Below are 16,791 nucleotides of genomic sequence, written 5' to 3' on the forward strand. Positions count from 1 at the left end.
TATTTTATCAACATAAGCAGATACACTCAAAAATTTGCACCTGCTTCAGTCTTGTCTTATCCCATCTCAACTTTGAACATCTTTATTGACATGTGGTACAAACAGGATCCCACAAAGTTGATGGCATGTTATTGCAAATTAGGAATTGGGCCAATGGGATGAATGTCACTTGGACCATTAGTCTTGGGCCTAAAGATGATTGGATTGAATATTCTAATGCATCCTGTGCGCTACTTACGAGTTGTTAGTATTTCTTGAACCATATTTTTTTGGACAATGGAGTAATCATTATCAAAGTCCATTGCATATTCAGCTACAAATTTCAATCCAAGATTTAAGATAGAGAGTGATATATGAAGATATTGTATAGATAAAATCATCCCTTCTAGATGTGGCTAATACATTATAGGATTTTGAGCCAAAATGGAAGAAATGAAGATATTGGCAGGTTACCAAATCTTCAAAATGAGAACCTCAGATAGATATGAATTAAGTGTTTAAGGATAATCAACGATCTTGTCAATGTTGTGCAATGGCTTGCCACATAGATGAAGCAAATGAATGCAATGATTTAGTGCAAAAAGATATGATTCTTGACATGGGATTTATTATAATATGGATTGCAAAGTGAGGTAAATATATCAAATGTGAGTTGACCTACTTGCTTTAATAATTGCTCACAATTCAAAGCTCTACTTTTCAACCTCATTTTCATTAATGAGTTTTGAATTCCCAAGTGATCTTTTGAAAGAATCAAGTTAGAAAATTCTTTAAACATTCAAACCTTTAGATTGTAATATAGAGATTCTAGTATCAGTGGTAATATCTTTCATATTAAAGAAACATTGATGCACTTTGTACTACTTAAGAATATAGATTATTTCAAATGATTTCAAGGTTTTTATTTAAATACACATTTCTTTAAGAATTACAATTTCAAATGGAAAACCTTTTCTTTCAATTATAGTGGTTTCTAATCCTATTTACAAACTATACATAAAGCAATCAAATAGAACCAAAATAATAGAAGGAGATTTCAATCCTCAAAAGCCATTGTATAAGCTTCAATTTACATTATATGAGGAATATCATGCATTGAAATGATGGAGTTTGGAGTCTCAAATTTGGAAGTTGAATTCACAATGTTGTGAAGGATGTTAAGTCATTGGATTATCTAATTATTTTTTATCTTGCCATCTTCAAAAAGTTATGATTTACAAGGAATTTCATCTTTTGCTTAGATTTGGAATCAGACAAATTTGTTTGATAAAAGCGTCTCACGTATTTTGTTAATATGCTTACTAGTCTAATGATATATGTACAAATGTGGCTATATTATGGAGATCATCTTCATCTTTTGTACTCCCTATTTATAAAAGGATTTGTAGTATTCTAATGTAGAGTTTTTCAAACCCAGATGCAACATCTAGCCAAAGCTATTGAATTTAGTAATATAGAAGTTGGATTAGTTACTTCTTGATGATCAATCCTTTGCAACCATCAAGCTAAAGGATTTATACATCTATTCATGATGTCATTTGAGCTTTGTAATATATTAAGTAAGTAACTCACATCTCATCAATTAATTCTTGATTATGGAACTAGTGTTTTTAATTGTCAATAATTATTGGGGTATGTTAATAAGCTTTTATATAGATACACAAGCCGCACCACAAGCCTAGTCATGAAAATTTTCACGTTGAGATTTAAATGCTATAAGTATATAAATAATTACACGACATAGTTCTTACAACTTGCCTTTTATTGCAATCAGCTCTGCATATCACAAGAACCAATTTAGCAGTTGAGCTACAAAATTGACCATTAGAGGATGAAGATGGCAACTAAATCAAAGACCATAACAATCTTGCTCATCACCTTGGTCTTGTGCTGCAAAATGGTAGTACCTACGGAAGGAAAGGCATTGCTTAAAATAGATAAGCTTATCAACTATTTTAAAGCTCACTATCTACTACCATCAAAGGATCCCATTTGTATCATTTGTCGATAAAGATATTTAGAGTTGGAATGGGACAAGATGGGACGGGACTAAAGCAAGGGCAAATTTTTGAGTTTGTTTGCTTATGTTGATAGAATAAAGATAATGAACTAAATAAACCATTGAGTGAAACATTGTTCAAATTTGAAAATTTAGGACATCAAACGAAGTTGAAAGTAAAGATGGTAAATAATAGATGGAAGTAGACAAGAGGAATGGGAGAATAGAAGGAATGAAGAACCAGTGCTATGAATAGTAAAGGAATCAGGATAGAAAGTATAGATGAGAACATGGTTGAAGAAATTGGGAATATGAGAATAAGAACAAATGATGGGAGGTATAATGATAGTTTAGATAGGTGAGTTGCTTTAGTAAAAATTTGAGTTGTTTTATCATTCTTTAATATATGTATATATATATATATATATTGATCTACATACATATACACATATATATTTACATACATATACACATGCATTTATTTATAGTGGTTACATCATGAATATATTATAGTTTTTTTTAAAATAATTTATTTAAATAAAAAATTTAATCTACTTCAAGCAATCGCTAGTTGTTTGTCATCATTTTAAGTTTCTTTTGATAAGTATGATTATCATTGATATTTATATTAGTATCCAAAAAAATACTTTGTAGAAATTTTATCAAAAAAACGAATAATTATTTAATTTTTGCAATGTTTTTCCAATTATTAGAAAAACAACATTAAATTTTTATAATTTATTAACGAAGCCTAATTTAAAAAGCCATCCATCACCACCAAGCCCATGAATAGGAAGCCTCTCTCATGCCATAGGGCTTGCCCAACGGAATGTGTGGACCACGGTATTATCCTCATTCTCTCGCGGTCATGCATTCCCGCGAAGGCGCTGGTTCTAGGGCTGGGCGAAACTGAAGCGCGCTGCTGCAGGCGAAGTTGCCACCTCGAATCATAACTTCGCTGCAGGTCGCAATAATTTTCGAACCTATAGACTGATCGATAGATAGTTTGATCGACCGATCGATCGATGTTTGTATGTGCCCGAAGTGATGAGACCATCGCACGGGTTTCACGATTCTGCGTCTTCCGCAAGGAGTAATGCAAACTTTGGCGTCGAAGTATAGCTTGTACACCGCAAATTTCAACCTGCGAGACGATTGAACCGTTGATCGATAGTTCGATTGCGTGTATTGAAAGTTGTCGTGTAGATTGAGCGTAGGGTTGGGAGTTAAGAGCCCTTGTCGTTTGATATTGGTGGCGTTGACCCTTCGTAAGATTTCTTGCATTATTACTGCATAAAATGAAGTAGGGAAGGAGGAAATAGGGTTTATGGTCGGTTGGCTGTTATGCAATTAAGGGGAGGGAGTTGTGCTGCTGCGTAGTTTCGCAGTGGTTGATTTAGTGGAGGGGATTTTGAGTTGATTCGGTGACTGGGTTTTGTATTAGGACTTGAGTTTTAGATGGCGACCTCAGGGGCCACAGATGGAGCATCGGAGGAAGCCGTCCTGGATCGGATGCTCACCAGATTGGCACTTACGGAGGAAACGCAATTGGAGAAGGTGTTGTCCAAGCTCTTGCCACTTGCTGTGTCGCGGTTGGGCTCTTCGTATCATCCAACGAAGATGAAGGCAAGACATACGCACACTGTGTGATTTATCCTCTCGCTGCGTGTTAGTTATTGAATTCTTCCCTTTTTCTGCTTCATCTATTCTAGTCAAGTATGATATCATCCCACAGAGAATTAAAGTACATACATCGATCTTCATAGACAGCTGGGATACCTCTTTCATCTTGAATTTGAAAGGAACCACCTTGACAGTGATTTGTGAAATTTGTTGCGTCTCATGGTCTGATTTGCATAACTCCCTGAAGTTTGAGGTTTATGTATGCGATTTTACTTGCGAAGATTATACGTTTCGCAGTTGCTGCTCTGTTGAAGTGCAGAGTTTAATTGGATCTTTAAGGCCAGGTTTTTTCCAAATTGGATCTTTCAGGCTGATTGTTGTTACGAGTTTTGAAATTTCGAGTATCTGGACTTCTGCCCCTATGTACCGCAACTAAAGAAAAGGAGATAAAATGCTTAGCATCATGCTGTGTAGCCACTGTGCAATTCTCATTATTGTGTCCATGATTTTTTCATTAACGTTAGATTTACTATGGACATCACAGGTCATGGAAATGCTGTCCCACATTAACAAGCGTGTGAAAGACCAGGCCTCGATTCAATTACCTTTGAGAGAGCTGCTGAAGCTCTATATATCTCCTGATTCGGCCTCCATGGTGCGGAACTTTGCCCTTGTGTACATAGAAATGGCCTATGATCGGGCCCCTGTGGATGAGCAAACGGAAGTTGTTGGATCGCTACTTTTGGGTCTGGCCAAGGCACCCGTGCAGCATCAAGATATGATTTTGCGTATGGCGGCCAAGGGCTTGGATCGTTATGCTGGATATTTTTCCAATAATCAATGGACAGGAGAGTTTTTGAAAGATCCTGCCAGCTGTGAAATATTTCTAACATACTGTTTACACATCCTATTGTTTCAACCGATGATGACCACACCTGAAGGTGCTCTAGTGCCTCCGCCAGGCTTGTCCGTGGAACAAGCCAAACGTGTAAATGGAAAATCAGTTCTCAAGGGGGATTCTCTGACATCAAGGAAGTTGGGCGTTCTTAATTATTTGGCCGAGATTGAGTTACCTACAGACAGTGTCTATCCTCTGTACATTGTGGCTGCTGCGGATGGGAATGAGCGAGTGTCGCGGAGAGGAGAAGAGTTGCTGAAACGGAAGGCAAATGGGGCTAACCTTGAAGACCCTTCCCTTATTAAACGACTCTTTGCAATATTTCAAGGTATTCCGGATATCCATTGTGACTACCGTGACAGATTTGTGTGGAGCTAGGTTCTCAATTCTTTGGGAGCTGTGACATCACTTTGATGTGTTTCTCTTGCTTATGAATACGTTTATTTGATGTCTTGTTAAGGTTCATCGATATCAGGTGAGACACCCGAGCAGAAAGTGGCGCCAGCTGGACCGAACTTGAAGGCGAGGTTGATGTCTGTATTCACTCGCTCCATAGTAGCGGCGAATGCGTTCCCTTCTACCCTCCAATGTGTCTTTGATTGCATTTATGGACCTGGGACAACTATGAAGCTGAAACACGCGGGGATGGAATTCGCCGTTTGGATTTTCAAGCATGCGTCAGATGATCAACTGAAACCTATGGCGCAGATTATCCTCAGTGGGCTACTAAAGCTTCTTGATGGCCAGGATCCAGGCGATACAGACTCGTCCTCCAAACAGCTTCGATCATTCACATACCAAGCGATAGGCCAACTTTCCTTGCGGGCTCCTCACCTGTTCAACAAGAATACAGACATGGCGGTTCGGATGTTTGCGGCATTGCGCAGTGAGCCTGATTCTGTTAGAGTAACTGTTCAAGAAGCGCTCTCCTCGTTAGCTAATGCTTACAAAGCAAGGCCAGATGTTTTCAAAGAGATTGAAAGTCTCCTATTGGAAAACATAAAGCTTTCAGAAAGCGGGGCGAGATTTTGTAGTGTACTTTGGGCAACACGGTTGTACCCTTTTTCACACGCCCCCAGTCGTTTTATCTGTATGCTGGGTGCTGGAGACGTGAAGCTTGACATTCGGGAAATGGCAAATGAAGGTTTAAGGGCCCCAAACGCCGAGAAGGAGGGTGTTGAAGGCTCCGTACTCACTGCTGAGTACCCAGGGTTGAGGCCCATGATGGAGTACATCTGCCAACAGCAACCGCATGTTTTATCGAAGCCTCCTCTGGGTGAACGCACTATGCTCTTCCCACCCAAAGCTTATGCCGCTATGATAACTTTTGTTCAGCATTGCTATGAAAATGAGATAGGTCTTGATAAGAGTAAACTGAAAGGTAAAGAAGATGTATTTTCTGATATCTTGGGGAAAACTCCTCCCGAGGAGGCCTTCCAGTTGTTGATGGAGCATGGGATGGCCATTGATGGAACTGCAGACTTACAAGGAATAGCTAGCACTGGTTTACTCAAGTTGGCTTCTTTTAACCCCAACCAATTTGCTGATGCATATGCAACCCGAATAACATGGCTGAGACAGTTCATTGGCCACATTGACTCAACAACGAGGGAGGCCATAGCCCGCCTGTTAGGTATCGCAGTTTCCAGTCTCTCAGCGCCACAAGCTGCCGATCTGCTCCAGCAGCTGTTGTCTACATTCCATAATGTACAGAAGGCGCGGTTTGAGGATTTGCACGGTAGCATATGTGCCGCAGGTTACGTGCTCGCACAATGTATGACGAATACTCCTGCTGTTCCAGAGAGTTTAATTTGTGATGCCCTTAATGCTTTGTTCAAGGAGACGAAGAATGCAAATCCTTCTTTAGCAGGATCAGCAGCTGAGGCCATTGGGCACGCAGGGTTGAGAAAGCCTTTACCTGTGGTTATCGGAGATTTGGCCTCAGCTGCTTCGAGCACAAAAAGTGCGAAATCTTCTCCGGAAGAAGCTGCAACGACTGGAGTCGGAGCTGAATCTAGCACGGCTACCACTGCAATGCCGTCTACTGCTACCACACAGGAGAAAGAGAAATCGGATGATGGGAGAGCTGTGGTGGAGAAAGGAGAACTGTCATTGGCGTCCATTGTGACACAATTGCGGGTTTTACTTGGAAACAAGGATGTGAAAGTCATGCAGAAGGCGGCGATAGCACTGGGACACCTGTGCTTTGGTGACAGGAGTGTCGAGCTTGCCAATGCTTCCCTTACAGCACTTTTTACTTTAAGCAAGACGAAGGCTGAAGATGTGTTGTTTTCTGTAGGTATGTATGTTTTCTCATTCATACCTTCTTACTCCTGCCTTGCGTAAACGTACATACCCAAGGGCATTTAATTTCATGAATTTTACCATCAGTTCCTGTGGACTTGTATCTGTCCATGTTCGACCAAGTTTGAGCAAAATCATATGACAGTCGGTTACGAAAAGAAACCACGTAAGCTGGTGTCGGAAGTTTAAGTTAAAGTGGTTTGCTTTGTTGGTTGATTGCGTACAATTTGTGGCTTACTAGAACTTTTTTATGTTTCTATAGGTGAAGCTTTGGCTTTCATTTGGGGGGGCGTACCTGTCACAGCAAATAGCATCCTCAAGTCAAACTATGTATCTATGGCTGCCACTTCAAATTACTTGTCTGGGGAGTCATTGGCTTACGGTAAAGATGTTGAGATGATTGATGCTGTTGAAAGCACTGATGACACAACTAGTGAACCCGCACGAGATAAAATTGTCAAGAAGCTGTTCGATGAGCTCCTTTTCAGTGGTTACAAGGACGAGCGTTGCTCAGGTTCAGTGTGGTTGTTATCAATTATCAGCTATTGTGGGCATCATCCGCGCGTTCAATCTATGTTGCCTCAAATTCAAGAAGCCTTCTCTCATTTGCTTGGAGAGCAAAATGAGCTTACGCAAGAGATGGCATCTCGAGGGATGAGTATTGTGTACGATTTAGGTGATGCTGCTACCAAAGACGAGCTTGTTAAAGCCCTAGTTTCAAATCTTACAGGAGCAGCGAAGAAAAAGCGTGTTGTGAAGGTTATGGAAGACACAGTTGTTTTTGAGGAAAACACTCTCGGTGAGACTCCAGGTGGAGGCAATATCTCGACATACAAGGAGCTGTGCAACATTGCAAATGAAATGGGACAGCCAGATTTGATCTACAAGTTTATGGACTTGGCGAATCATCAAGCTTCCTTGAATTCGAAACGAGGCGCTGCCTTCGGTTTTGCAAGAATAGCCAAACAAGCAGGTGATGCTTTGAAACCGCATCTGAAGACGCTTGTCCCTAAGCTGGTCCGGTATCAATATGACCCAAATAAAGCCATTCAAGACGCCATGGGTCACATTTGGAGGTCCTTGGTAGCGGAGCCGAAGAAAACCATTGATGAGTTTTACGATGAGATCATGGAAGATTTACTATCGCAAGCAGGGTCGCGACTTTGGAGATCACGAGAAAGTTCATGTTCTGCTCTGGCAGATCTCATTCAGGGGCGGAGGTTTAGTGAAGTAGGGAAGTATCTTGAGAAGGTTTGGAATGTTGCTTTTCGTGCTGTGGATGATATCAAGGAGACTGTCAGAACGAGTGGCGACGTTCTCTGCAGGTTATTCAAACCCAGTTTTGCAGCTAAACCTCGATTTTTTGTTTGTTTTGTTAATTCTCTGGCTTGATTCGAGGAGTTCAATGCATAAGGTTTGTGCAGGCTAATGTTAAATTTTAGTTAGACTCGTGGTCTTAACTGTCTTCGAAGATACTTGGAACAATTGATTGAAATACAATGTCGGACTTGATTGTTCATGCAGATCTGTAAGTTCTTTGAGTCTTCGATTGAGCGACAATTCCCTCTCTCCGGAAAAAGATGCCCGGGATACTATGGCTATAGTTTTGCCTTTCCTTCTGACGAAGGGTATCATGAGCACTGTTTCAGATGTCCGGCGTCTTTCTATCAACACTGTTATGAAGCTTGTGAAAGGCGCAGGTGCAGCAATACGCCCTCAAATGCCTGATCTTGTAAGCTGTATGATCGAGAGTCTCTCCAGTTTAGAGGATCAAAGACTGAATTACGCAGAACTACATGCAGAAAGGGTGGGGATTAGCCAAGAGAAACTCGAAAGTGTTCGGATTGCTGTCGCAAAGGATTCACCCATGTGGGATACTCTTGATCTCTGCATTCGCCATGTTGACAATTCAACTCTTGAATCTTTGATCCCTCGATTGGTTCAATTGATTCAATCTGGAGTAGGCCTGAACACGCGAGTAGGTGTGGGAAAGTTTATAAGTATGTTAGCTCAACACTCGGGACCTGACATGAAGCCGCACTCCGTCGTTCTGCTCAGAGCGTTGTTCTCGGCAGTTAAGTCAGAGAAAAGTGCAGCAAGTAGAAAGGCTTTTGCAGCTGCCTTGGGGAGTGTTGCAAAGTATACTTCGGAGACCCAAGTCCGGAAGCTACTCCTTGACGCGGTTGCATTGTACAATTCTGAGAATGATCGTGATCAGCGTATGGTGAGTGCCTTAGTTCTTAAGGAGCTGTCTCGGCAAGCTGACGATGTATTCAAGGGGAACTATACCCTCATTCTTCCCATGACTTTTGTCGCACGGTTTGACGATGAAAAGGACATAGTGGCGCTGTTTGAAGAGATTTGGGAAGACAATACGAGCAGTGCTAGTGTTACTCTTACCATGTACATGCCTGAGATTGTAAAGCTTCTGATAGAGGGGATTGGTTCATCCTCTTGGACGCAGAAACAGAAGTCTGCTAGGGCTTTATCCAAGCTCGCAGAAAATGTTCGGGAGGGGGTGACCCCTTTCGCTCAAGAGCTTTTTGGAGTGCTTCTAGCTGAAATTCCCGGTCGGTTATGGGAAGGGAAAGAAGTGGTCCTAGAGGCCCTTGGTGCTCTCTGCAAAGCTTGCTATTCTGCAAAGCACGCAAAGGTTGTCTCGGCGCCCACCCCAACCATCGGTCCTGATGCAATCGTTTCTGCTGTTGTTGCCGCGTGTGGGCGAAAGAAGAAAGCTTTCCGTGATGCCGCTTTTGCTTGCCTTGAGCAAGTTTTGCTTGCTTTAGACTATGATACGTTTGAGCAAGTCCGAGTGATTCTCCTTGACGCGTGTTTACAAGCACCTCCGCGCAAGGATAAAGTAGAACTAAAGGAAGGTGAGGAGCCGAAAGAGGAGGGGCCATCAGTTCCGTATGAGAAGGTATTAGGATGCCTGACGGCAACCATCACATCCGCTTCCACTGCAACAGTTTCGTCTCACGAGAAAGAGATTTCTTCTGCTCTTGCTGCTACACTGGGAATTGGTCACACATGGCAGGTGAAGAATGTGTCCCTGTCAACAATCAAAGGCTTTGTGGGGAAGGTCAAGGAAGGTAAAAAACAAGCACCCTCGTTAGAATCTTTAGTCCTCCCTATATTTGAGTGTGTTAGCACAGTCAAGATTGCTCAGGTGCGGAATACAGCATTAGAGACTCTAGCAGAACTTGTACAAGTAGCCAACCTGACTGTAGGATTGCCAGAGCCTCTCGTAGAATCTTTGGTGGGTAAATTGACAGATTTGCAAAGTGTAGAAAGAGTCCCAACCACTTTACACGCCATATCGCAATGTCTTGATTCATTGAGATCAAATGCCGTCTCTCCCATGCAGGAATAAATTTATAGAATCTGCTTGGATTCTCTTTGCATAATCCTTGTCGACTTGTTTGTGTGTGCTGAATATTCTCGATTATGTTATCTCTAAACAAGAATTCAGGTAATAAGAAGATGGGATGGGATGGAATAATAATAGACCCTCAAGTTATATCGTTGCATCACCAGGTCTTCATTTGGGATAACCTTTGTGATACCTAAATGAGTATTTAGATGTCTTACCTTGGAGAGAGTTTACAAGGTTAGAATGCTCACTTGAGGACCTTCATGTTATACAGGATTATGTTTTTTCAATTCTAAATTTTGCATGTGTATTGACTGTTAAATTGATTGTATTTGAAGGGGTTCATCATATATGCAAAACACAAAAGGATCAACATGTGTGTATATATATACACTAATAGAAAGAGAGAAGATCATTTGCCAATAAATAAGGATAACTGAAAGTAAAAAGGAAATTGATAAATCTTGGTATTCTATTTTTTAGATTAATTCTTGATTTGTAGACAGTAAAATTGGAATCTAATATAAATACAAGATAAGTAATTTATTAATATTATTATTTGTAGAAACACATTATAAAAGTGAAGTAATAATTTTTTTATTCATTATTTAAAAATAAATTAATACTATTTTACATTGATTAGAATTAGTACAACCATTAAAAATTCACTATGTACTTTATATATCCTTCATTTAGTCCTATATTAAAATAAATATCTTAAAAAAAGTTACCACCATCTATTTTTGACAAGAGTTGGATTCATAGATATATTTGTATCTGGAAGTACTTTTTTTAATTTTTTTTAATTTTTATTTATATCTTTGATGAAAAAGAATTCATGACTCTTATACGATGTAAATTTATTTTTAGAAATATTTATAGCCATATTTTAAAAAATAATTGAAAAAAAATAGCAAATATGAAACTTCTATTTTCATAATAATAATCACAATCAATTATTACATATACTATTGAATTCCAAAACTTGGCTTGCAACGTCAATTAGAATAATAAAGCCCTTATTAATTAATTCTAATTTAGATTAAAAGATAATATTAAAGACTTATTATTAACATTGCCAAAAAAAATTTATTAAAAAAATTTATTGCTTAGGCCATTGCATGCAATAATGAATATTTCAAAAACACAAAGAACAAAAATTTAGTTAGATAGAAACAAGTCAAGTTAGGATTCCTAAGTTTTTTGAAATTTATTTATTAAAGCCAAAATCTATATAAATTGATATGATATGCTATAAATCTCTTACTAAGCAAAAAAAGATTCAATGTTGTTAAGAAAGTTTATACTTATATTGTAGAGAACCTAATTATATTGTTCAACATTATTTAAAGAAGTAATGCAATCACAAAATAAAAAACATGGTTACTAAAGATGACATTATATTGGAAAATAAGTTTGTTCAACTATAATAAAAATTGCACGGCTATTGTAAAGCAAGATTACAAAGTCTCTAATTTATTAGATTTAGCAACATCAACTTACTTTATATAAAAAGTCTTTATTACAAAAAATTATAATAATAATAAAAACTAAGTTTATATATTTAATAGTTGTATATGGCTATTTTTTTTTTTCTTTCTAGAGATGTTTTTTTATGAAACTATTCTTATAGTCATAGAAACTAATGGTTATAATTACTTTTAATATTTAATGTTATTAGATCTTCCTTTAACCTAGTCATTTTAGGTTTATTAAGGCTAGAGAAGTATAAACTTTGCATAGACTTTATTTCTTCTAATCTTGATTTTTTCTATGATGTAATTTAGACTTTTGTTATTTAAGTAAAAAGTGATAATTTTGAAACATCTAAATTCTTATTATGAGATGCAAATTTTTTTATACATGCTGTAAAAGAAGATTCAATTTTTGCTATTTATACCACATCTATTTCTAATGTTGAAAAGACTTCAAGCGACATTTTGAATCAATATAAGAATTATTAAGATATTTTTGAAAAAAAATATGAATATTTTTTTAAAGCATTATTCTTATAATTACTTAATTAATCTTTTGAAACTCAATGACTATTTGGATTAAGTTAGATCAATTTGTAACTTGTCTTAAATCAAGTTGCCTCTACTTAAATTTGATAGTACTTAAATTTGATTAGTATGCAATGATAAAAACTTTGTCAATAACCTTATATATCATTCAAAATTTCTAAAAATAGTTCTTATCTTATTTGTGAAAAAATATAACAAATCATTGCAAATGTAAGTGGACTATTAAAGATTCAATAAGACCACCATCAAAAATGTTTATTCTCTATTTTTGATATTAAAACTTCTTGATCGATTAAATTGAGAAAAAATTTATATAAAAATAGACCTATAAAAAATATACAACTTAGTATGTATTAAAAAAAAAAAAAAAATTTAAAACTTTTTTTGAATCATATATGAACATTTTGAATATAATGTCATGCTTTTTGGACTCACAAATCTACTAATTGCTTTTCAACATTGAATGAATAATGTTTAAAAAAATATATATGATTTTTTTGTCTATTATTTAGAAAGTATTTTTATCTATTCTAAAAACAAAAAATAACATAAAATTTATGTTTGTTATGTATTACAAATACTTAGAGATTATGACTATATACCAAGACAAAAAAAAGTGTGTATTTGACACAACTCAAGTTCATACAACAGTCCCAATCTTGTATTACATTGACAATAGACATTGTATGAATAGTCATTGGATTAGAAGTGCCTTCTAGGTAATAGCACCATTTTTGAAATGAATCTTCAATTATAAAATGCTCTTTTTTATGGATCTTGCAGTTGATTTCAACTATTGAATTTTTTTTGAAATTAAAATTTGTAAGGTGAAGTTTGTCATTTTCTTTTATTTGTGATTTGTCAAACATCTTTTTTTAGACATTTTTATCTTGTATCAGAGGAAAAAATATATAAATTTTATTCAAAAAAAAATAAATCTTTTGAAGTAAGAATAATTTCATGTTTCAAAAATGAAATTAATATTGACTCTTGATTCAACATTTTTTTAAGAAATTAAATCATTTAACCTCAAATATTTTTATTTATGATATTAAAAATAATCTTTCTAAATCTCATAATATTTCTAAGTTTGAGTTCTAGAACAATCTATTTTATTTCAAAAGATACTTATATATTTAAAAAGATGAAATATAATTATATATTCTATAAATTCATCATGATATATTAAGTATATGATATTTTTGATATAATATGACTTTGGAATTAACATCAAGAGATTTTTGGTGGCTTCAAATGTAGAATGCAATTAAAGATTTTATACTATCATACATTATTAGTTTACGATAAAAATTCCTTGTTATTAATTTTATAAACTTATTTTTTTTTTTAAAATAAAATAATATATTATTTTATCCAATAATTATTATTATATATTAATTATGGCTATCATCCATAATTTGATGCATTTGACTTTTAAAAGTTGATAATCATGTGACAAAAAAATTAGCAAATTATTCATCAAAGTTATATGCAATACTAAAGTTACAATTAAAAAAAACTTAAAAAAAACAAAAGACCAATACAAATTTCTATTACAAGGAACAATCTTAATTCCTCATTGGTGACACAATATAATTACATTGTTATAATGTCAAAAATATTTGATTTGGTGACAAGTTAGATTACTATAGACTTTGACCATTTTTTATTTATAACTATATCAATTCAATTACTTTTTAAATATACATTAAAGTCTATAAAGTTCCATCACTTGTTCTATATGCCCCTTTTTAAATCATATAAGATAAAGGGTATATCAAGAAGAAATTAAATACCATCTTTTCTTATAAAAATAAAAAAATAATAAAAAAATTGAGGTTAAAGAAGTCTTAGACTCAAAGTAGGACCAAAATAAGTTTAAATATTTTGTACATTAGTATGGATATGATATTAGTGAAGATAAATAGAAACTAGTTAATAATCTTATAAATGTAATTAAGAAGATTGATGCTTATTATTGACGACATCCATCAAAGTCAAGATGAATAGTCAAGCAATTTTTTGTTATAAATAAAATAAAATTTAGTGAAGATTATATTCTATTTTTTATTCGTATTCATAATTTTTATATATTTATAGCATTAAAGATATATAGAATGAATAACCACTAGATTCAATTTAGGAGCTATTATTTGCTAAGTTATAAGACAAGACATTGAGATTTTTATAACCTTCAAGATGACATAATAATGATAAAGATCTTAAAAAAAAACATGTTTTTTCTTCATTGAATACTAAAATAAAACATATTTAGTATTACAACTTTAAAAGAGACTTTCAATTTTTGGTAATATTATTAGAGGTAAGAACTATTCTAGATGGTATTTCAAATGTTTTATTTGAAGGAAGTTATAAAGCCCTCAATAATGATTAAATAATTAGATAATTTTTTTACTTTAATGTGAGATACTATTAATGGTTAAAAAAACCTACCAATTACCTTTAAAAGAAATAAAGTTTAAAATATGTAACAAATAAAAATTTTCATATCTTGGACTTTTTTAACATTTGATCATTGTTCTTTGTAAAATTCATTCATAAAATGGAAGATAATATCACGGACCTACATATTTATCTAAATTATACGAATTAGATAGAAATAATTAGAAATAAATGAATTTGATAACATCATATGGAGAAGCTTTTTAGAAGCTTTATAGATGAAAATTTGACTTCATACTTATTTGTAGGTGACTTATAGGTTAAAAACTTGATTAACAAGTTGTCCATATATTGCACATGTAAGAAACTTGTTTCATAAGTTAGAGACATGTCATGCAAATTGCACATGTATTGGAGGTTTTAAAGAACATTGCTATGTAGCTTGTAATTAAATTTTATATATTAAGGTAAGAACTAGGCTTTCTTCATTCTTATCAGTACTTTTCTTGTTCTTAACTTTGTTTTAAGTGTTTTTACTCTTTTTAGCAATAGTCATTCTAAGTTGAATAAAATACTATCTTAGAATGTATATCTATTATTTTTAAGTAATACACAAGTATAATGAGATTTTGATTATTTATAATTCATGTCCTTGACATATAGTTATGAAGGCCCTAACAATAATCAAATACATAGTTCATCTTCTTCCTTAGGTATTAGACCTTATCAATGGCTCAAAAAACCTAGTAACTACTTTTTTATAGAATAAACATTAATGTATATTTCTTACACCATTTAATAGATCTTAGACTTCATCAACTTATAAAATAACTTTAAATGTTATCATAGAACTTATTATTAGAAGAAAGAATAATATAACAAATGTTTATATTATCAAAATAAATAGAAATAAATGGACATAAATAGAATATGATATATAAATAAGATCTTCTTTAAAATATTTTAAAAATTATTTTAGACATAGATTAGATCTTTTGATTCTTATAAATATGTAAGATGGCTACTAAAACTTATCCTGTAATTTTTTTACTTTTAAGAAGCTACTTTGGAAGTATTTTATAACTTGATACTTGAACCACAAGTCTCGTGGTTATTAAGAAGCTTCTATAAAAGCCTTCTTGATATCTAGTATATATAAAGTAAGAATGAGGTCATCTTCAATCTTGTCAATACCTTTCTTATGTTTTAGTCTTAATTCAATATTCACTAGTTTTTTGGTATTTTAAAAAAGCTATTATATTTCTTTTCTATCTTACTATTATATCTTCTTTCTTTACTTTCTATCTTCTTTACAAATGCATAAATATACTAAATTTTAGATTTTATCTATATTTAAGTCTTTAATAGCAAAGAAGCAGAAAAATATTATTTATTCATCTATCTTTTTAACTTTATAAGTTTCAAATATCTACATCAATAAAAATATTTTCTAAATTTTAAAAATATTATAATATATCTTTAATTTATATTTAAATTTTAAGATTTATTTTTTTATTCTAATTTATATTATTTATATTTCTCAATTTATTTTTATACAATCTAAATTTTTATAAATTAGATGATGTATTTGCTTTCAAATATATATTCATATAATAAGTTAATAGATTATAAAGCATGTATTTAAAATTGATTTTTAATGCTATATTTTGATATATTGTTGAATCTATTATCATTCATAATACAAATTACAAGATGGCTTCAAGTAAGAGTTTTTTTTGTAATTAAAGGTGTATAATGAAAAGAACAATCGCATTGATTTCAAAAAATTAGAATGTTCTAAAGTAGTGGCATATAAGCAATTGCACAGTGATTTATTTCACTTAATGTATTAGACTGATGCAACCTACATGATAATTTTAGATATCTCCATTTGTGACCAACATCATTCATCTCCCTTATAAAAAATAAACAAAAAAGTAATTTATAATTATTTGGATCAATATATGGATTGATATACTTCAACTTATAATAACCAATGATTTGCTCAACACCATAGAATCTTCTTACGTTAGGCAACATCCTACAAAACAAGACTTTTCCAAAGTATTTTTTTCTTTGGCAATCCATACTACTAAGAAATAGATTTCATCCCTACCCCTTCAAACAGCATTTCTAAACATAAGTGATTCAAAGCGCTCGAGAAAAA

General features: G+C 34.0%; 1 protein-coding gene across 2 annotated transcripts; it reads left to right on the top strand.

Moving 5' to 3' along the window:
• Positions 1-2,971: 2,971 nt before the first annotated feature.
• LOC112291627 (uncharacterized) lies at positions 2,972-10,231 on the top strand. 2 transcript variants are annotated; one of them, XM_090252852.1, is made up of 6 exons: positions 3,131-3,267; positions 3,444-3,625; positions 4,167-4,848; positions 4,981-6,819; positions 7,087-8,149; positions 8,349-10,231. In XM_090252852.1, exons 2-6 carry the CDS (start codon positions 3,458-3,460, stop codon positions 10,195-10,197), a joined length of 5,601 nt encoding a protein of 1,866 aa, XP_090108978.1. In that variant the 5' UTR covers positions 3,131-3,267; positions 3,444-3,457; the 3' UTR covers positions 10,198-10,231. The 2 variants fall into 2 exon arrangements, with proteins under 2 accessions (XP_024395125.2, XP_090108978.1); XM_024539357.3 differs by having other exon boundaries at positions 2,972-3,625.
• The last annotated feature ends 6,560 nt before the right edge of the window (positions 10,232-16,791 follow it).

Source organism: Physcomitrium patens, chromosome 1 (genome assembly GCF_059467195.1).
Source record: "Physcomitrium patens ecotype Gransden chromosome 1, ASM5946719v1, whole genome shotgun sequence".
Classification (NCBI taxonomy): Eukaryota; Viridiplantae; Streptophyta; class Bryopsida; order Funariales; family Funariaceae; genus Physcomitrium; species Physcomitrium patens.

Bases quoted from the DNA above. Each gene is read 5' to 3' on its own strand.
- LOC112291627 (XM_024539357.3), top strand. From the start codon at position 3,458: ATGGCGACCTCAGGGGCCACAGATGGAGCATCGGAGGAAGCCGTCCTG. The intron at 4,849-4,980 runs GTATTCCGGATA...TGTCTTGTTAAG, and splicing joins ACTCTTTGCAATATTTCAAG to GTTCATCGATATCAGGTGAG. The intron at 6,820-7,086 runs GTATGTATGTTT...ATGTTTCTATAG, and splicing joins AGATGTGTTGTTTTCTGTAG to GTGAAGCTTTGGCTTTCATT.